The 22,258-nt window shown below is 46.8% G+C and overlaps 1 protein-coding gene across 1 annotated transcript in view; it reads left to right on the forward strand.

Moving 5' to 3' along the window:
* Positions 1–22,258, forward strand: part of CCBE1 (collagen and calcium binding EGF domains 1) — a 178,875-nt gene that overhangs the window by 151,092 nt on the left and 5,525 nt on the right. Inside the window, exons 3-10 of the mRNA XM_036322985.1 lie at positions 584–636; positions 5,249–5,383; positions 7,807–7,959; positions 16,719–16,822; positions 17,712–17,832; positions 18,636–18,775; positions 18,875–18,910; positions 19,788–19,823. Coding sequence (XP_036178878.1) covers positions 584–636; positions 5,249–5,383; positions 7,807–7,959; positions 16,719–16,822; positions 17,712–17,832; positions 18,636–18,775; positions 18,875–18,910; positions 19,788–19,823 — 778 coding nt within the window. The remainder of the gene's footprint in view (positions 1–583; positions 637–5,248; positions 5,384–7,806; positions 7,960–16,718; positions 16,823–17,711; positions 17,833–18,635; positions 18,776–18,874; positions 18,911–19,787; positions 19,824–22,258) is intronic.

Genomic DNA, 22,258 nt, shown 5'->3' on the forward strand with positions numbered 1-22,258 from the left:
ACCACAGGCAGAGATGTAAAACTTGTATGTGGGTTAGTAATTGCCTGTTTGCTTTTTTCATCCTTAGCTAATTTAGGTCCCTTTCAGTGCCTTCCATGGTACTCCAGTGGGAGTTAGAATGCTTGGGTTCCAGTCCCCATCTTCTACTATAACTAGAATCAGTATGTTATAATTATCCAGTGGTGATTATACTTAGCTAATTGTTATTATAACTGGCAAGTCCTGTGAATCCTTGGTGTGTAGGATGAGGGGCCAGGTCAGCCTCGAAGGTTCTTTTCATACCTATTCCTGCAGACCTGGAATTATCTAATTTAAGTGTCTTGAAATCTCTGAGTGAATTCACTTCATGGGATTCAAAGGAACATGTGATGAGAAGGACATTCTGCTATTAGAAGATGTGGTCATGTGATATGGACAATATTTTTTCCTTTTTATCTCAGATTTCCTTTAAAATAACTCACCATGTGTTGCCTTAGTGTTTCCTGGGCACAAGGTATTTCATTCAAGACCAGTAACTGGGAAGAATGATATTTTTATCTAACATGTCCCATTTAAAATGTGTTTTTGTTTGTTTGCCTCTTAGGAAAAAGTGCTGCAAAGGGTATAAATTTGTTCTCGGACAATGCATCCCAGAAGGTATGTCATAGGGAAGATTCTGCCTTCTCACCTTGTTCATGACTAATCACCAGATGTCTGTAATGTTCAGATGTGCCTGGAATGTATGTGTGTTATCTGTGTCTGGTTATCTGTGCATGTGTGTGTGTAATTTCTATGTGAGGGCATTATATCCTTCCAATGCCGATTTGGTTATATGTAGCATGCATGCTCTGTCTAAATCATTACACAACATGTAATCATACATTGAGTAATTCTCTAATCAGCATATCACACATAGAACACAGCCTCCCTCCCCTACCTCTCTATCTGCTTTCCATGTGTTAAACTTGAAACCCCTTCACATGACCATCAGCAAGCCCTGTGTGCAGCCCAGTCCTGAAGAGACAGGCCCGGCCCTCAACGCCCTCACCCTCCAGCTGAGTAGACAGGGTCTGGACAGCGCAGAATCAGAGAGACCTGGATTTCCTCATGGTTCCATGTCGCCTGAGTCCATTCTGACTGCTATAACAAGAATACCATATATGGCAGCTTAAATAACCGTTATTTATGTCTCACAGTTCTAAAGGCTGGCAAGTCCAAGATCCAGGTGCTGCAAGATTCAGTATCTGGAGAGAGCTTCCTGGTTAATACCGTCTTCTTGCTGTGTCTTCACATGGCAGAAAGGGCAAGGTAGCTCACGCGGGTCTCTTTTACAAGGTCATTAATCCCATTCATCAGGGCTCCACCCTCATGGCTGAATCACTGCCCAAAGCGCCCCACCCAGTACCATCACATTGAGGGTTAGGATTTCCAACTATGGATTTCAGGAGGATGCAGGCATTCAGTCCACAGCACACTTCAAAGTTACTTTCTAAATTTAGTTTTTGCAAGAAAGTCTTAGTACTTGACTCATATGGTTGTTTAAGACTATTACCGCATCTAAAGTACTTAGATCAGAAGCTTGGTTAGTGGCGGTTACTGTTATGGTTGTTGTTGTTGTTGTTATTAATAATAACTGAAATATGTGCGCTAGAAGCCTGCAGTGCAGCAAGTGTTCAGGGGCGTGGAGGGGAGGGGAATGTAGCACAGAGGACCAGCGTGGTCAGAGGTGGTGTCTAAGAGGAGGGAGACTCAAGCTAGGTTATCTGGGAAGGCTGCCAAGCACCTAGACAAGTAGGAGGAAGAAGACCGCAAAGGATTAAGCACTGACACAGGGAAGGCTAAGAACCATTTGAAGAGCGTGAGATTAGTTGGCCCAAAGCTGGGGACAGACAGGTGAGTGAGTGATGTGAAATGGGTTTCTTCACCGTTGCCCCAGAAGGCAGGTCCCTGAGCCCAGCCAAGCTACTGCATGTTGTGTTATCTCATGGAGAGCAATTGTTTTATTTGTTAGAAATAAATGAATCCCTCCTGTTGACTGCTCTCTTCGGAGGAAGGATGGCAGAGTTCATTAATCCATAGCTGGGACCTCTGAGGAAGTTGTGTTGAGGAAGGTTCTTAGGAAATCTCATCACCTACGATGGTTTATATGGCCTCAGGTCTCTGCAAGACTGACTTTCTCATGCCAGCCAATTCCATTGCTGAGAGCTTGGTGGAAAAAACCCACAAAAATTAAAGTAATTGCCTTCTTTTATAAGCCAGCTTTTCTCAGTTACCAGCTGTGTCTTTTATATTTCAATGTGGCAGCTACCGAAAGAAAATTAAGTTTAGGCCAATCATTTTAAGATCCCAGCTAAAGACCTTACCCCAACTAATTAAAAACACATTATATGGATACCACATACTTATAGTTCCTTTAAATGTTAGATATTGTGGTTTCAAACATCTGGGACAAAACTAATCTCCCTCACCCCAAGGTTGGGCCACAGCACCTATGATTAATGTAACCTAGAACTGAGTATTTCCGGGAAAAGTGGTCTCGGGAGCTGAAAGCTGCTCTGTCGTAACTAATTCTCTGCTCTCTTGCTTTTGCTAGAACATTTTCAAAAGTTAATTTGTTTTAATTTGTGAGAATAAGTCAGTATTGGCTTGTTCATCTTTTACTAAAAATATTTTTAGTCATAACGGTTTCTATTACCCAAAAATGCCAAGTATAAATGTAGGATCTCAGAAAAGATGGTGTATTAGTTAGGATTCTCAAGAGATTTTAATTTTTAAAGAATTGGCTGACAAGATGTGGAGGCTGGCAACTCCAAAGTCCGCAGAGTAGGCCAGCAGAGTGGGGACCCAGGAGAGAGTCAGAGTTTGAATCCAGAAACCATCTGCTGACAGAATTCCCTCTTTAGCAGGGGAGGTCCATCTTTTCTCTATTAAGGCCTTTAAGTGATTGGATGAGGCTCGCCATCATTGTGGAGAGCAATCTGTTTTACTCAAATCTACTGATTTAAATGTTAATCTCATCTGAAAAATATCTCCACAGAAACACCTAGAATGTTTAACCGAATACCTGGGTAGTGTGGCCTGGCCAAGTTGACACATAATTTAACTATCATAGATAGTAAACAGAGACTAGAATTTCTTATCTTTTTTTTTTTTTTTAGGCTAAATAAAGACTAGAAGCTGTAATTAAAACAGTGTTATTGCCTCATAGTTGTTGTTCTGGAAGTTAAGAGTCAGCAAACTATGCTTGTGGGCCACATCTGACCCACTGCCTGTTTTTGCAAATAAAGTTTTATTGGGACACAGTCATACCCATTAATTTAAGTGCTGAATGCTTTTGCCCTACAACAGCAGAGTTGAATAGTTGCAACAAAGGCGTGCAAAGCTAAAAATATTATCTGGCCAACCAGATATATTTTGCTTTCCGTGCTGTATTATCTTAATTGGCCAGGTGACAGAATGATCTGATTTGTTCTAGTTCAACAATTATTAATTGAGTATAAACTATAGGAGGAGAGTGGTGCTGTACTCCAGAGCAGTGATCACCAACCTTTCAGACCTCACGGACCACCAGTGGTCCTCGGACCACCGGTTAGCAACCACTGCACCAGAGAACTCAGTCCCTGCCAGGTACCCAAACAAGTGTAAGAACTAGGAATTTAAAAAGCAGAAGAGCAGGTGAAGCTCTCACTGTGTGTCAGGCATTGTGCTTAACGCATCATCCTATGTAATCTCATAAAAGCACCATGAAGTTGGTACTGTTGTTACCCTATTTTATAGGTAAGGAAACAGAGGCTTAAAGAACCCAAGATCACAGAGATTGTGGCAGAGTTGGGAAGGTTGGCTCCAGAACCTGCATGCTTCACCTCAGTGTGGCACCCTCTAGGCCTGCACAGAATAGGCATTTGATAACCATGTGGACGCCCATGAGCATGAGCGTCAGAACACTGATGCCTGGAGGTGATGCTTAGTTAAGGAAAGCATGTTTGACCAGGGACACACATAGGCAGAGCAGCCTGGAATCTTCATCTTAGGGAGAAGCACTTATCCAGGGCAGCTTTCCAGGTCATCATGAAAATGGCATGAGCCTTGTCTCTCTCACATACACACACACACACACACACACACACACACACACACACACACACACACACACCGTAGCCCAACATTCCACCTTCATATGTCCCAGAGGGAAGCCAGGCTCAAGCCCTGTCCAAGGGTAGCTCGTCTGTCAGCACCTGGGGAAGATAGTTCAGTGATTAATGAGAGGCTGGATCTAGTCGGCAAGTAAATGTTCAGTCTGAGCACCTGACATAGTGCCAAGTCCCTTCAGAGGCTCATTAACTACCAGTTTGTAAGGATGGAGAGAAGGAGATGCTCTAACCACTGGTTCTCAACATTGGCTGCACATTAGAATCACCTGGGAATCTTTTTAAAATCCTGATTTCTGGGCCTCATCCTCTGGAAATTCTGTTTCTTTGTTATGAGGTGGGTCCACAACATTAGTAACAAAGAAACAGAATTTCTGGAGGATGAGGCCCAGAAATCAGAATTTTAAAAAGATTCCCAGGTGATTCTACTGTGCAGCCAAGGTTGAGAACCAGTGCTCTAAGTCTTCACAAGTAATAGACCACCCACCCAATTCACACAGGCTAAGGGCCAGAATGAGATCTCTAGCTATTCAACCTTATTCAGCCCCTTCTCAGCATGCAGAATCAACCCCTGGCATGCAGACCTACAACCCCCACACACTCTAACTCACACACATCTCCATTCCAAAGCCTCCCTCACACTCCTAGAAGCCAGCCTGACTTCTGGTCCTGCTCCCCACAGTATAGGGACAACGCCCATCACCAGGCTGGCTGTTCTTGAGTGTTCCACCAGAAAGAACTTCCTGTCTCTACAGCAGTTGGTTAAAAACAACAACAAAGCAGGCCCTGGTAATGCTGCAGAGCAGAGCCTGACCAGCTAGAGCTCCCTTGCTCTTGGGATGAGGGTCAAAGACCAAAGGATGAGGTGGTGAACGCCCCCGTCCCCAGGGGGAAATCACAAGTGATGTTTGCTTCTGACCACTGAGGAGCTGGACACCACATTTCTCAGAGGCCCCCATGGCTGGAAGAGTGCATGCCCCTCCAAACACAGGTGGTCACACGTCACAGTTGCCCTAGAGCAGAGAGCAGCCCAGAAAGTCTGTTCCAGACCAGAGCCGGGTGACCCCCCTCCACCTCGAGAGTGACTGCAGTTGACATGAGCTCACACTTTCCTCTTTCAGATTATGATGTGTGTGCCGAGGCCCCCTGTGAGCAGCAGTGCACAGATAACTTCGGCCGCGTGCTGTGTACTTGTTACCCGGGATACCGCTATGACCGTGACAGACACCGGAAACGGGAGAAGCCCTACTGCCTGGGTGTGTTGGCAATGCACGTATTTTTCAGCTCACACTGTGTCTCTTTCAGATGAGTCTATGCTTGCTTGGACGCTCTTCATCAGTGGGACCAGCTCCCAGGGGCCGCTTTGATCTTTGATTCCTGCCCTTCCCTCCTGATATTTGTTGGATGCAGTGTGTTGGCATTATCCTAGGGCAGTGGTTCTCAACCTGTGGGTCGCGACCCCTTTGCGGGGTCAAACGACCCTTTCACAGGGGTTGCCTAAGACCATCGGAAATCACATATATAATTACATATTGTTTTTGTGATTAATTACTATGCTTTCATTATGTTCAATTTGTAACAATGAAATTGGGGGTCACCACAACGTGAGGAACTGTATTAAGGGGTCGCAGCATTAGGAAGGTTGAGAACCACTGTCCTAGGGGATCACTGCCCTTCACCTCCATTATTGAGATGAACAATGGCCATGGAATTCTTCAGGGAGTTGGTGCCAGTCAGGTCTTCATGGGCAGTGAGATATATGAGCAAGAAAAGGGGACCATTAGCAAATGTAAATTAGGAGAATATAAAACAGAACATTAAGTGGGAAGAAATGTAAAAACAGAAATAAGAGTAAGCATTCTCTCAGGAGAGAAGTAGGAGGAGAGGCTGGGAAAGAGGGCGTCCATGTGGCAGACAGGTTGGGAGTCAGAGAGATCTGAAGCCAGCCACAGGGGCTGCAGCTGAGCAAAATCAGCGCTGCCATTGCCACAGGCGTGGTCCCACCCCCAGCCTGCACTCTGAATTTCTGAGGCAGGTTTATTGTCCCCTGAAGCCATGTTTCAAAGTGTGGTCAGTCCTGGCTAACCTCTCAGAAACATCTAAGGTCCTCTCTTTAAAAAAAAAAAAAGTGGCCTCCCCTCCAGACTCTGAGGGTGGGACTGGAAATCTGCATATATGCAAATGCCTCTAGTAACTCCCATGCACAGTCAAGTTTGAGCATCAGCTTGAGGATGAACCTAGGAGACTGGCGCATGACCCAAGTGGAAAATAAAGGAGCTGCAATGAGCAGGGTCTCTAGAGAGAACCATTCAAAAGAAGTTCTAGATCTTAGGTCTCCTGTCTTCTCCCCAGGGCACCTTGGAAGTGCCCCATGCTGACAAGGAATGGGATTGAGGCCACCAAGTGAATGGAGTGGGGACCCAAGGCCCCTCCTACAGAAAGCATGGGATGCCACTCTGGACCCCTAAGGTCCCAGGCACAAGGGCTCATATTTGTGGTATGGTACCCTGTTCTTTTCATTTGGGGGTCAGCAAAGCCAGCTTGCTGCTGAGTTCCATCCATTTCTATCTCTCAACCTCCTCTGGACATAGAGGCAGCTCCACGCTTAGGTGTAGGACAGGGGCACGCAGAGGGCGTGGTCAGTCTGAGGAACTGCAGGGGAGGATCCAGCTATGGGACATCATTTACAGAGGACATAGCATGTACCACCAAGGGAAAAGATGACCACACTCCCCTCGGCACACACAGGGCCTGCCAGAGGCGGGTCCATGGCAGCTTGTCTGGGGAGTAGTTGTTGGAATCCGGAAGCGAGGACTGGGCTGAGTCAGCTGCCACATGTGCACAGTCTCCCACTCACTGCCACCCAGGTCTTCAGTGAATGAGAGAAAACAGACTTGGGCTCCCTCTCTTCTTCCTGGTGGGAAACGGTTTTGTTTCTACCCCACTCAGGGGAGCAAGTCTGTGATGTGCTCAGTTCATGGGGACTCTTACTGGTTACTTGTTTGAGGGTCTCACGGCTCATTTCCACAGCTCACGGGGAGTCTGTTTGGGTCATTGACGAGGCTGAAATTTCCTGGGGAGAACTCTCTCTGTTAGGCCCATTATGCCTGTTTTCTTTGATCAGAAGTGGCTTTTCCCAGGTACCATCACATCTCTTAACTGGGAAGGAGTCCTTCCTAAGTGACCTTGGGTCACCACATGCTACTTGGAATGATAGCCAGACATAAAGAAAACATAAAACCCGTGGCACACTGGGTCCTGGCAGAAAACCATTTCTATAATGCTCACTTTTGCAGAAAACTGTTTCTATAATGCTCACTTTTCAAAGTGTGTTGCCATTGGGGAGCTTGTTTTCTCACCTAGGGAGCCTTATGAAGTGTGTAGGGCAGTCTTCATTATCATGGGTTACAGGTGACAACTGTGAAGGCTGGCGATGCCTGCACCAACCACCTGACTTGGTAATGGCAGAGCCACAACCAGGAATCCCATCAGTGATCTGTTGTAACCATGGTGACACGGACTGATGTCCTCCTGTCACTCAGGTTTCTAGCTTCCTGCTCTATTCCAGGCTTCTCTGTTAGAGTCTGACAAAGTGTGCTTTGCAGACATAAACATGTCACTTGTGTTGGAAATCAATTCTTGGAAACTAAGTGTCGTCTGCATTTTGGTCCAAACCTAGATATCGACGAATGTGCCACCAGCAATGAGACTCTGTGTGCACACATCTGTGTCAACACCTTGGGCAGCTACCGCTGTGAATGCCGGGAGGGCTACATCCAGGAGGACGATGGGAGGACATGCATCAAGGGAGACAAATACCCCAATGACACTGGTGAGTGGGGCAATTATGGTGGGTGGGTGGCTGGCTGGCTGGCTGGCTGGCTGGATGGATGGATGGATGGATGGACAGGCACTAGGAAGGGGCATTTATATAAATGGTAGGTGTGACTGGGTAAGAGGAGGGTAGGACATCAGGTCAAGTCTCTTCCAACGAGACCTGGTGAGAGCAATGCCCGTGAGCAGCGAGGTTGTGAACTGGTGTGTGTTTGAGGAAGCTCTCCACCAAGCAGAGGTGGTGTGCTTGTGGATAAATCAGTAGAGCTTAGTTACATGCTTAGACCAAACTAGGATGAGCAAAGAAGACACCAGAAACACTACGTTCTCTCAAAAGAGAATGGGCTGAATATAAATATGAAACATTTCCATGTAAGTAAGCTATCTACATCAGTGCAGCTCAAAGTACATAGTCCACAGCCCTGTGCCTGCCGACAAGCTATTTGTGATTTGGTTCAGGACTGGGTAGAAACAGAAGTTGAAAATGTTTAGAAGTTTTTATTCTGATTTGACAGAGAAATTTTGTTTAGATCCAAAGATTTCTGCTGGTATTTTATGCTTTATTTTTCTAGCAATTTGTTTTAATTGTATTTTGCAAATACCATCACAGTGGAGTGGAAATTTTTAAAAGCTGGCCCTTCTTCGCAGCGTTTGAGAAGCTGATTGAACTGAGATGTCTGATCCCTAAGGATATGATTAGCTCGCATATTGAGTTACTTCCTTATTTAAGTTTGGAGGAAAAGGGAGGGAGGGGGCAGGGGAGGCAGGAAGGAAAAGAAGAAGGCTTTGTGCTCCTTATCCAAGGCTCACAAGGCCAGGAAGTTGTCATCTTCCAAAACCCAGGACTCGGATCCTCTCTGTTATCCTGGGGAGGGAAAGGGGCCTGGATGCTGGAGGTGGCATGGTGAGGCTGCCTAGGTCTGGACCATCTGTGGGTGGGGAGGGAGCGAGTCCCAGGTACCAAGAAATGCAGGGAAATGAAAGGCCAGAACTGTCTGGGTACTCAGGAGCTAGTTAGAGATTTTGGGGTGTAGTCTGAGGTTCACAAAGGGGCGGAAGGCATTTGCCATCGGCTCATCACAGCAAACAGCTGGGGACCAGCTGCCTCCCACGGGAAAAACTACAAAGCACAATTATGAGTTTGAGTCATGAGGAAGCCACCATATATTAGAAGTAGAGGCAAAATATCTGTTTGGAGCCAGCTCAGAATTGGGCAATTTGGGATAATGTGAATGAATCAGAGGCCCTGTGAAATCTACTGAAAGCCGGAAGCTCGAGGGACCCGCGTGCCCAGAGGTGCTTAAAGCAGGGGTCCGTTGGGAAAAAAACATGTGCAGGTGGCTTTTCTTAGAATTCAAATGTAAAATCCCTTCATTTTTGTTTCATGGTGGAAAAGGTGGGGGAGGGGTGGGACGTGTCACTTACCTCTTAGATTATGTCCTATATTGAAAGGAAGAATCTCACTGAAAAAATGAGGGGCAGCCTCTTAGTCACTGATACATTGATGTGTGGGTCGACTTAAGAATTAGCAGCAGGAGAGCAGCGTTCCCATTTTTCATTCTGGAATTGGATTTCCAGCTGCGCTCTGAGCCAGGCAGCCCAAGGCTGTGGGCCACTCAGCCTGCCAACTCCATTGTCTCTTTGCCTCACGTGTCTATTCAGGTGAAATCCCATTTACGTGGGCATGAGGGGCAGTGTTGAGCAACCCAGTCTAGAGCACAACCATCAGAAACAGCAACCAATGCTTACTGCCGAGTGTCAGGGTGGCCTTTGATGGTAGGGATCTGGTAAGACCTGGCCCCGCCCCACCAGCAGTTCCCACCTGGTGGGACAAAGTGACCTGCCCAGAGACTTGGTCTTAACTAGCAGAGACCAGAGAAGCAGAGACTAGTGTGAGATGTTATTCACTGGATTTACTGGTTCTTTGATCTCAGTGGCCTCCACCTCTTGCAATGATTCTTAGGTTCTGCAACCACATCCCTCTTCAATCTCATCCATTGCACTAGGGATGGCTCTGAGCAGGGCAAGGTGGCCTTGGTGGCACTTAGCACTCACCTTGTACTTTGCAGCGTGCACCCAGGAGGGGCCCAGCCACAGGGCAGGGGTACAGGAAGGTCTCACTGCATCTTTGAAATTAGCAGCGTGCCAGACCGGCGTGTGGCTCTGTGGAGCATTGACCTATGAACCAGGAGGTCATGGTTCAGTTCCCAGTCAGGGTATAAGCCTGGGTTGAGGGCTCGATCTCCAGTTGGGGGTGTGCAAGAGGCAGCTGATCAATGATTCTTTCTCATCATTGATGTTTCTCTCTCTCTCTCCCTCTCCCTTCTTCTCTGAAATCAATACAAAAATATTTTTTTTAAAGATGAAATTAGCAGCTGGTGGTGCCCAGTCAGACCTGAGACCCCGCTCTTGTTTCTGTCCCTGAGAAACAATTTCTCAAACACACAAAAAGTTTCAGTGCAAGAGATCAAGAATTTTATTTAAGAGATGATCGTTTGACTTCTGCAGCTGAGAATTCAGTAAAAACCTAAGCAGTCATAATTAAAAGGAATATGTATTTGCAGCTTTTGGGGTACTTTCTCTAGTATTACTTTCATGTAAAGGTATATGTGACCTCAACCATTTATTACAGCATTTCCTCACGTTGTGTTCTATACAACTTTGGGGTCATATGGGTATTGCTGAGCCTTTCTTCCTTAAGAAGCTTCTGTATTCAGAGACTTGGGGAAGAATGTGTTATTGCACCCACTTCTTAAGGATTCATGATGCAAGTGTATTCACACCTCTGAGAGATGGCCATTTTCTACCAAAAAAAAAATATGTTAATTTTAATTAAACCTGATTTCCTCAACATTAGTTTCTTAAGAAACACCTTCTAACATCTCCCAGATGGTGGTGTCCTAGAAATTGGAGTTTGGAAAATTCTAGCTTACTAGCATCAAAACTCTGAGCTCTGGGGCTCAACTTGGTAGGTCATCTGGTCGACTTTCAGGGAAGGATGTTTTTGGACGCAGCCACGAAGTCCAGAGGGAAGCCATTCGCTGCAGACAGCAGAGCATCTGATGAACAAAACAGGGCGATACTCCTCCATTCTGCCATTCCGAGAGACAGGATGTTCCTGTTTACAGGGGCTGGGAGGGGCGCCCTTCTGTTTAATCAGAAAGAACTGTCTGCTGGCTCTACCGCTGCGCTTCATTGTAATGAGCTCCTCACTGCCGATTCTCTCCCTCCTCCTCCTCTACACATAGCAGCCTCAAATGACTTTTTAAAAACCTGAAAGGTCACCACTGCCAGTTGTATCATATTCCCCCCGCCGCCAGCAGCAGCATTATAAAAGAATTTCTCAGTATTTCATGTTCAGTAACTGGTCTCTATTGAATTCACCACACACGCGCAGAGGGCTTAGCATTGGGTTTTAGTGTTTTACTAAGAAAAACATTCCAACACCCGTAACCAAGGAAATCAGGGAGTCACAGTCTGAGAGGAGTAATTCATACACAAAATTATGAGAAAGGACAGGCACATTGCTTGCCCTGAATGTTAAAGTCATAACTCACATGATGGGCCACCGAGAAAGTGAGGGGCTGGCTTTGGTGGTTCTGGCAGCAAAAGGCAAGTGCCCTGGATGCATTTCTTTGACAGTGGTGACGCCCGAAAGTTCCTTGGTGTAGAAGTTAGGAGAGCTCGTAGCTGGAGCTGCGTTAGGATTAACCAGCTGTCATGGGACGGTCGCCAGGCCTCAGCTTCCTCCTCTGTAGACAAGAGGGTTGGATAAGGAGAGCTCTGAAGACCCTTTTGCCCTTTGCAAATATTTTTTTCCAATGTGGTGTGAAGAGCTTCAGTAAAAGTAATACAAGCCCTCCCAGCCCTGGGAGTCCCTGTGCGGTCACGTCTTTGTCCTTCATCTAAGCGAGTGCCAAGACTCTAAGACATGCCCAGCTTCACTACCAAAACAGAGAACTTACTATATCTCAACAGATGAAGTATCAACATCCAGCTATTCAGCTCAGTACCAAGAAAAGTTAGGGGCCAGACAAACCTTGTATCTGGAACATCAGAGGCAGTTAAGTGGTTTCATCTGTTTTGGACTAATTAATAAGTCCAATATTTCATCACAGTCAATTTTTTTTGGATGAGGAGGTAATGATTATTAAGTATAAACACATGATGTAAAACCTCCTTTCCTCCTCCTGTGTTTTTTTTTTAATTTTGCATTGTCCAATGACTGTAATATTACAGTCAGAGGAATTTAAAATCAAGGACAGCCTCAGCTCTTTATCCAGAGAGTGGGCGGAGAGCAGAAGGGGCTGGCCCTGGAACTGTGTCTCATAATCCAAAGGTCGCTGTGCACACACAGGCACAGTATCTCGGCTGGCTAATAGGGAAGAATGGCTCGCTCAGTCACTTTGATTCTCTTTGAAAATATGTAGCTGGAGCCAGCTTAGTCACTCCAGGGAGTCTGTGTAGCCCCCTTGAGGAGAAGAATTAAGGGCAAGTAGGCTCCATAGTAATTAGCTATTTATCAACTTTTGTTTACTTTCTGATAAAGTGACCGTGACCCCCAGTGCCACTTAGTACAGTTCAAAGTGTCAGGAATGGCCAGGTGTTTCATATAACTTTCAAGCTCCACTAATCCATAGATCAGTGGTTCTCCACCTGGGGGGGGCTTGAAAAAATGCTGATACTGTCCCGTGCTGTGACTCCCAGATGGGAGGGGTACAACTTAGTGGACTTTTAAAAGCCCCCCAAGCAGTTGCAATGTGCCACTAGGGTTGAGAACTGCTGCCGGGGCACAAATCTGCACCATCAACTTTTAAAAACAAACATGCTTTGTTCGTTTGTGACACTGCTGATATGAAATGTGTTGGGAACATTCTTTAGTTCTTCTAAGTTTATTAAATATTACTAATATGGTATGTAAGGAATTCTATTTCTAGTGCTTAGGATGTATGTATACCCTGCTCAGTTATCAGTAAAAATTAGAGCTATCTGCCCTCATGTGGCTAATTGATAATATTGCACCTTTATCTGAGCAGGTTGGAGCAATATGTTGTGACTAGGGGCCCAGTGCATGAATTTGTGCACCTTGAAAGGAACTGTGGGCTGCAAGGCTGCAGTAGGCAAAGGAATGGGTCTTGACCCATCCTCTGTGCCCCTGCCCACTGCAGCCCCGGTCCCCTGTCTGCAGGCAGCCCCACTCCTGCTGCCACCACTCCCACTCGCTGACAGTGCCGGCCCCGCTCACACCCGCTGATGGCGCGGAGCAATTGGGGCTGGCTCCAGCAGCAGGTGCAAGTGGGGCTAGCACTGTCAGTGGGTTCAAGCAGCGGCTGCTGCCCTGATCACCCTCAGAAGCAGAAGGAGGTGGAGAAGCCCTCAGGGGCAATCAGGGCCGGCAGCTACTGCTCACACCCCCTGGTGGCACCGAGTGATCAGGACCAGCACTGGGCATCGGCAGCGGGTATGAGCGGCGGCTCTGGCACTGGCTGCGGTGCAAGCGCCAGGCAGGACCACAGCGTGTGGGGAGCAAAGAATTTTCAGTAACCACCAGAGGCTTGCCCCAGTGACAGCGACTGGCACCCCACCGTGGTCTGGCGCCTCTGCTCCACCATCCTGCTGTGGCCAATGCCCACCATGTTCCGCACACACCCCTGCTGGTCAGTGCATGTCATAGTGATCAGTTGTTCAGTTGTTCCGGTTGTTCCACTATTTGGTCTATTTGCATATTAGGCTTTTATTATATAGGATACTTCACTGAACATGGTCACAGTCACAGTCAGAGACACTCAGTGGCTACATTGAGAGGATTAAAAACAAAGTCCCAGATTCCTACCCAGATTTCTATATGAATTATTAATGTAGCACACACAGGATTATTCTAACACACTTGACAGTACTGTAGACAAATTGCAGGAGAGATGAGCCCCAATTCAGAAGAGATGGTGTGCTCTGATCTACACACAGTTATTTATCTTCAAACCCTCTGAGAGCTCTTTCCAAAGGAAAGACATCTGTAATTTTGTAGGTAACATAATTTTTAAAAAGATACCAGCATTAACAATCATATCAGCATTTATGGAGCATTTGTCATGTACTAGGCACTGTTCTGGGAACTTACAGGTATTGTGGATGCCTCACAGCAATCCCAGGTGTTAAGTGTCATTGTCACTTATCACGTTTCAAAGAATGGATGCTCACAGAGGCTGTGACTTCCAACCGAAAAGGTACGAAGCGGCAACATCAGGATTCAGTCCTGATCATCAGACTCCACCAGAGCCTACCCCCCTGGCTACTACTAGTATGTTTCTCTTTTGGTGGAAGTTTCATAAGACTCTGGAGCAAAGTTTATCTTTTGTGTGTGTGTGTGTGTGTGACAAAATTTCATTATAAGACGGTCATATACATAATTTAGAATACATAAATTTTTTAATGATTATTTTAAAGAAACATAAAATGAAAAATTTCTATAGGGAACCTCCAGAGCTCTGAGATTATGTCCATGAATCCTGAGGAATCCATTTAAAAAGAGTTTGTAATCAATATTTTCCTAATGCATTTGACTTTAAAAACCTCGGAGCAAAGTTCATCTTGATCTCTGTTCTGATCATTTCACAAAGGGACAGCAAACAGGCTGAGCACTTCTAGGTCAAAGGTCACTCAGCAGGGCTGTTCTCTGGGACAGTGAATGTGGGTCACTTGGAGGGCTTTGATAGACGTGCTCTAGGCCCACTCCCAGGATTTCGGATTTCAGAGAACAGGTCCCTGCGTGATTGTGGTGCTGGTGCTGCTACTGGTCTGTTGATCACACGTGGGAACTACTGCCGTGGAGCCAGCCTGGCAGTTGGCTCTCGGGTGTTCCGAACAGAACCCCCTGTAGCAGGCTCTCTGCACCCCCACGGTGCTCAGTCGCTGCCCACGGCACTCTGTGAGACCTTATCTGTAAAGGAGACTGAACTAAAGATACATTAGTCCTAACACCCCATGATATAAATGAAATAGTCTAGAACCCGGTAAAGAGGTTTACTCTTATGAAAATATCAAATTACCTTAATTATTACTACCCCTTGGTGAGTTCAACTTTCTATAAAAGTAGAAATAAAAAGACGGGCTTTTAACCCTTGTTCGTGATGGCCTGAGCGTTAGGGTTTCAACATATGAATCTGGGAGGCGGGGACAATTCAACATCTAAATCCTATTTCACAGACATTTTTCGAGCATCCACTATGTGGCTACCAAGAAGCGACTCCGGATCTTAGGTGGCTCCCACTCTGCACCAGTATCCCCTCTGCTGGGAAGCCTGGAGCACCCGCCACTTGAGTGGGACAGGTGGTCAACACCGCTGACCTCGGTGGCCTGAAGGGTCTCTGTAGACAGAGGTGGGCTTCATGGACACTTGCGCTGGGTCTTTCTAGTTGGTAGAATTCACTAGTGGAGGCAGCCAAGAGGCCTTCCCAGAAGAGAATAGTAAGAAGAAAAGCACGTGGGCCAAGAGGCACAGGAAATGACTTGGGGGAGATGTTGCTCTACTGTCCCTGAGTTACATTCCAGGCATCAGTATTATCCGTCACAAACAGCACACCTGGCCCCACAGCAAAGGCCTCCTAAGCTAGGAGGAGGGTTTCCACTTACCTGGAGTCACACTGCCCTATCCGCCCCAAGAAAACATTCATACACCCCACTCTTTTTTTAAAAAATATATTTTATTGATTTTTTACAGAGAGGAAGGGAGAAAGATAGAGAGTTAGAAACATCAATGAGAGAGAAACATTGACCAGCTGCCTCCTGCACACCTCCTACTGGGGATGTGCCTGCAACCAAGGTACATGCCCTTGACCGGAATCGAACCTGGGACTCCTCAGTCCGCAGGCCGACGCTCTATCCACTGAGCCAGACCGGTTACGGCGATGCACCCCACTCTTGATCCACACCGCTGCTGCCTCAGGACAGCCCTTGGTGGTGTTCACCTCCTCATCAGTAGCAAGGTTGCCTCCAGTGTCTAGTCTCCAGCACACAGGTGTCTGTAGGCATTTCAGTGCCGGTAGGATAAGAGCTGTGTAAATTCTTGGCCATGGCACCATTTGACCCACTCTTTCTTTAGTGAAATATGATTTTACAAAAAGCCCTTGGAGCTCCCAGTGCTCTACAAGATGTCACTGGGATCCTTCCCAGGGGATGGCGGGGTGCCTTCTCAGGGCCTGTTCCATTTGCCCCCAGGTGGGCATGTCCAGAGTGTCTGGCACATTTCCCGTCCCAGCTTCACATCTCCATGGAGCTCAGTGCCCAGCCCTGATCTGTGACCCCCGCCTGGTCTGGCTGTGCTGCCTTTGATCGGCTGGATGACAGAGGTGATAAGGACCAGCTTTGTGAGCCCTGCACTCGCCCGAGGCCCACTGCCTGAGCTTGGGGATAATTTACAGCGTGTGAACATTGGCCTTTGGAAGGGAGTATAAATCATGTCGCATTGATGCAGCCTGCCTTCCGGAAAGTCCTGATAAAAGGGTGAGGGTTCACATTTCCCCACATGAAAGAGAAAGAGGCTGGGATTCCTAAATGGGAACAGCTGAGCCCAAAACATAGAAGGGTCCCTCTTGCTCCCTCCACCACCTGGGCGTACTGTCAGTGCTCCCCTAAAAACCATAAAATCCTCGCACGTTCCATTGTCAGCCGGTCTGCCCAGGTCTGCCTTCCATGATGCTGTCTGTGGGGCTGGATGTCCTCCGGCCTCCCAGATGGACCAGAGCCCATCTCCTCTCTCAGGGCACGATGAGAAGGCTGAGAACGCGGTGAGAGCCGGAACCTGCTGTGCTTCGTGCAAGGAGTTTCACCAGATGAAGCAGACGGTGCTGCAGCTGAAGCAAAAGGTACATGCCCCGCGTGTTAGACACAATCACAAAACCGGAGCACTCGGCAGAGATAAGGTGGATGAATGCTTAGAAACAGGAAGGAAATAAATCCACAAACTTGTTGAGCATTCCCTGGGGTTGGTGCCAACTAGGGTTAGGCTTGAAACATTTGCCCACCACCCTCAGAGCTTACTGTCTAAAGGGCAGCAGAACACAACGAAGGCAGGACATGGACTAAGTGACTAATAGGCCCCCAGGCTAGGGGCACATGGTGGAGCTGTGAAGGATAAACTATGACAATTGGGACTTTTTTATGAAATGATCATCCATACACATGGCCCTGGGGCCAACATAGGCGATTCCATTTTTATCTAATATTTTGCCTATATTCTATCAATAGGGAACATCCTCTCTGTACACTTCCATAAGCTGGTGATGATTTTCTGTGGCAGCTTTATTTTTCACATTTAAAAATTATAGCCTCTGCTTTGTCTGGGTTCCATGCACCTTGGAAAGCAGCCGTTTGGATACCCTTGTCACCAAGGGTGAGGACTGACTCTCCCTAAAAGTCTCCCACGCATGCCTGGCAGAACATCCGGGCTCTAATAATGGCGGTGTGCTGTGGGTAATGCCCTGGGATGGACCTGGTGACCTGGTTTCTTGAACAAGCATCCTCCCCCACATCAATGGTATTTATTACACCTATCGTCAGTCACTTCACCTGTTTGTCAGCAGCTCAGAAATTGCACTTATGCTGATAAAACACAAACTCCGGGTTTAGAAGGAGGATCTCTATATCCCCTCTGAGCTCTAACTGGCTCAGATAAAGGGAAATTATCAATAGTGCAAAGAATCTCCTGGCAGTAGAGCCATCACTTTCTGACTGAGGTTTCTCCTCTCTCTGCAGATCGCCCTGCTCCCCAACAGTGCTGCTGACCTGGGCAAGTACAACACTGGTGACAAGGTGCTGGCCTCGAACGCCTACCTTCCAGGGCCTCCTGGCCTGCCTGGGGGTCAGGGCCCTCCTGGTGAGTGTGGACAAGAGCATCGAAGGGCAAGAGTCACCAGCCAAGGGCTCACGTTTAGTGGGGGCTGGACAGAGTTCTCTAGCTTCCATGGATGAGAGCAGAAGCAGGAGTCCAGGGAGCACCCACACCTGTGTGACCAGAGGGCCTTGGGAAGTTGGTCCTCAAGCCCGAGAAACCCTCATAACCAACAGTATTTGGGGAGAAAAAGGTCATTGTCTTTTTCTTAAATGTCTTAGAGATCATTTTAAATTACAGAGAAACAAAACGAAAACTGTTTTTTGACATTGATCTATATAAAAATAGATTGGTGTAGTGAACTCCTATGGGCTCATTGCCCAGCTCTGTGGACTCAGGGCCAGCCTGGTGTCCACTATTCCCTAGGTCTCTCAGATGCTGAACCCTGTACTCTTGACCACTCTCCAGGTGTGGTAACCGCCACCCTGCTATGATTGATGGGATTCAGAGGAACCAGCAGTTCTAAGAGATGTGAAAGAGGTAAAATGTAGAAGAACTGGTCACAGATTGGATGAGGGGGTTGTGGAAACAAGGAAATCTATAGGAAGACTCTCAAGATTCTGGCTTGAGTGGACAGGTGACTGGTGGTTCATGACAAGAGAGGGAGAGGCGGAAGTCCATTTAGACTGGGTTAAATTTAAAATGCCAGTGGGACATCCCAGAGGAGGTGTCAAAAGGCAAAGGACAGAGTGCTCAGAGAAATGGCTACAAGGGCTCACAGACTTGTGAGCCAGCGCCCTGGCCTTCCTCGCAGGATGCGAAGCTAATGAGCTGTTCTTTGATTGCAGGCTCACCAGGACCAAAGGGCAGCCCAGGCTTCCCGGGTATGCCGGGCCCTCCTGGACAGCCAGGCCCACGGGGCTCAATGGGACCCATGGGACCATCTCCTGATCTGTCCCACATTAAGCAAGGCCGCAGGGGCCCTGTGGTCAGTATTTTCTCAGAGATCCACTTACTTTTGTTGAGGAAATCATGTTCTTGTTCCTTGCTTTTTCCTTCTGTTAAACAAGATCCCTTTGTCTTGTAGGGCCCACCAGGTGCACCAGGAAGAGATGGCTCTAAGGTAAGTCTCATGAATGGTCCTTAACAGCCAAAGGTTTCCCAAGTTCAATAAAGCTCAAGCACTGTTTACTGTCCCTATTTTGCATGACAAAATTGAGACACAGATACACTTTCCCCCCCCAAAGCTGGGAAGAAAATCTAAAAAGCAATTTCCTTAAAATAGGAAATAACCATAATAACAAAACAACCACCAAAACCACTCCTAAGAGAGATTACTCCTATGAATTTTTAAAATATTTATTAAATTGATTGGGGTGACATTGGTCAACCTGAACCTATAGGTTTTATGGTGTGGGTTTCTATGTTACAAGATTTGTATGTTGCACTGTGTGCCCACCACCCAAAGTCAAATCTTCTCCTATCACCATATATTAGGGCCGCTTCCCCCGACCCTCTCCTATGAATTTTAAACAAGCCCGTGTTGTCAGAGTAACACATGCTTTTCTCTTTAACCAGTGTTCTTCTCTAGGGCTATTTTGTGTGTGATGTGTGTAAGTCAACAGCACAAGGTCCCTTCTGTACAAGTGGGGGTGGTTTCACTTTGAGAACTGCCTGCTACTTGCCTCATAAAGTCAGTGTGAGTTCCTTCAGAAAGCTCCTAACTTATCCCACACCCTGCCTGGGAATGCAAGCATTCCTCTTGTCAGATCTGGTTTTAAAATATGTCCTCGGGGAAAATATGAATGAGAGACACTTGACCCAAGCAGTCTGTTCAAATAAGTGGTCCCATGAGTCCAGCTTAAGCTTACATTTGTTTCCGATGGAAAATTGTTGTTGTTTTGGGCAGGGAAATGGTCATGGCGGGTGTCTATATAGAGACTGTAGTGGTAGCCTCCACATGGTCCAAGAAGCTAACCCTGACCTTTCTCTGCTTTTAGGGGGAGAGAGGAGCTCCTGGACCCAGAGGGTCTCCGGTAAGTAGCACCATCTGCCTCGCTTCCCCAAATGTTCTCGGGAATGCCCCTCTGAGAAGTCTGTAAGTTGGTCTTAATAGCAAAAGCTGGCTTCCTCTAGCGGTCACTCTGTCCGCCCAAACAGAACGAGGTGGTTAGGAGGGAAATCATGGAGGCCTTTAGCAGCTGCTTGGAATTTATTTTGAAATTTTGTTTTCTATTTCTTTTTCTTTTTATCATGGCTAATCTTTATTTGGAATATCTTAAGATTCAAAACCTCAGTATGCCATGAGTCTGTTTTCAAGTATGTCATAAAACATCTGAAGGAGACTAGAAGAGAAATCAAAGGGCTAAGTCCTAACTCTGAACACTTCAGAATTTAGCCACCACTATAGCCTTAGCAGGTCAGGTGACCATCCCCTCAAGAGAGTACAGAGGCATGCAGGGGGGTTGGGACCACTGAGAAGAAACTAGCTGGATAAATGCATAGTATCTGGGAGATTAAAAATGAAAATCAGGGAGAAACTAAGATGGTGGCATAGGTAAACTCGGGGAAATTGCTGCCTCCCACAACAACTTCAAAAATTCAACGAAAAGACAAAACAGACATCATCCAGAACTACAGGAAGGCTGGCTGAGGGGAAATTCTACAACTAGAAGGAAAGAGAAAAGCACACAGACTCAGAGGAGCTGCGGAAGTAAAGTTCAGAGGTACGGAGGCTCGCGCACGGAAAGGGGCACCTGAGGACGCGGTTGTCTTTTTGAATCCGGAGGGAGTCACAAGCTCCCGACTGCTCTGAACTCCGGTTCCGGGAAGTCTCTGGGGACCCAGGACTCATATGGGGAGAAACTGGACTGTCTGGCAGCAGGCAGAACTCTGAACTTGAGGGCGGCTTTCCCTCAGAGGTGCTTGCAACAATTATCGGGGACACTGAGACGCACGGCCCCTTAGAGCAGGGCTGAGGACCAGCCATAGCTGCTTGCTCCACCCTTTGATTCCCTGAGATCCCGCCCCACCCAGGCTGCAGCAGAGGCTTTTGCATATGAATGCCCTGGCCCTTTGCAACCTGAAAATTACCCAACAAATTGCAGCTGGGCCAGACAGACCCAGAACTTCCAAGAGAAGGCCCAAGGCCCCACAGCAGCTTGCATTGCTTCACAGCTGGGCCTCATCAGGGCACCTCCAAACTCCAAAAAAGGAAGGGGAATCTGCAGTTCTCTTCATAGCTCCTGCTGGGTAACCTCAGGCAGAGGCTAAATTAGCACCTCCTTAGATCCAAGAGCCAGTGTACCCAGTTGTCAGAGGGGGACCACCCAGATTACAACTCCTCAGATCCATAAGGGACACTCTCAGGGCACAGACTCAGTGAGCACCAAAGCCCCACTGAAGCAAGTCTTGCCCCAGAAGGGTGTCTTCAGCACAGAAGTTCTCCCAGCACAGAAGACACAGCTGATTCTCACTGCCAATTGGCCTGGAGGTCAATTCCTCCCAGTGATCCTACAACAATCAAGGCATAACTACAACAAGACTGTGCACAAAGTCCACAAGGGGGTGCACCAAGAGTGTCCACCTCAGGTAACGGGGGAGGCTGAGCCACTGGGCCCTCCAGGACACCTAGCACACAAAACCACTCTACCAACACAGGGAAGCATAAAAAATACGGAGACAAAGAAACAGGTCACAAATGACAGAAATGGAGGAAAGCAAATGACTGGATATAGAGTTCAAGGCCACATTTATAAGGTTTTTCAAGAATTTTATGGAAACCGCCGATAAATTTAGTGAGACCCTGGAGGATATGAAAAAAGACCAACTAGAAATTAAGCATACACTGACTGAAATAAAGAATAATATACAGAGATCCAACAGCAGACAAGAGGATCCCAAGAATCAAGTCAAAGATTTGAACTACAAAGAAACAAAAAATACCCAACTGAAAAAGAAAAAAGATTCCAAAAATATGAAGATAGTGTAAGGAGCCTCTGGGACAACTTCAAGCGGACCAACATCAGAATTATAGGGGTACCAGAAGAAGAGAGAGGGCAAGATATTGAAAACCTATTTGAAGAAATAATTACAGAAAACTTCCCTCACCTGGTGAAAGAAATAGACTTACAAGTCCAGGAAGTGCAGAGAACCCCAAACAAAAGGAACGCAAAGAGGACCACACCAAGACACATCATAATTAAAATGCCAAGAGCAAAAGACAAAGAGAGAATCTTAAAAGCAGCAAGAGAAAGACAGTCAGTTACCTACAAGGGAGTACCCATACGACTGTCAGCTGATTTCTCAACAGAAACTTTGCAGGCCAGAAGGGAGTGGCAAGAAATATTCAAAGTGATGAATAGCAAGAACCTACAACCAAGATTACTTTATCCAGCAAAGCTATCATTCAGAATTGAAGGTCAGATAAAGAGCTTCACAGATAAGAAAAAGCTAAAGGAGTTCATCACCA

The sequence above is a fragment of the Myotis myotis genome, unplaced genomic scaffold (genome assembly GCF_014108235.1).
Source record: "Myotis myotis isolate mMyoMyo1 unplaced genomic scaffold, mMyoMyo1.p scaffold_m19_p_9, whole genome shotgun sequence".
NCBI lineage: Eukaryota > Metazoa > Chordata > Mammalia > Chiroptera > Vespertilionidae > Myotis > Myotis myotis.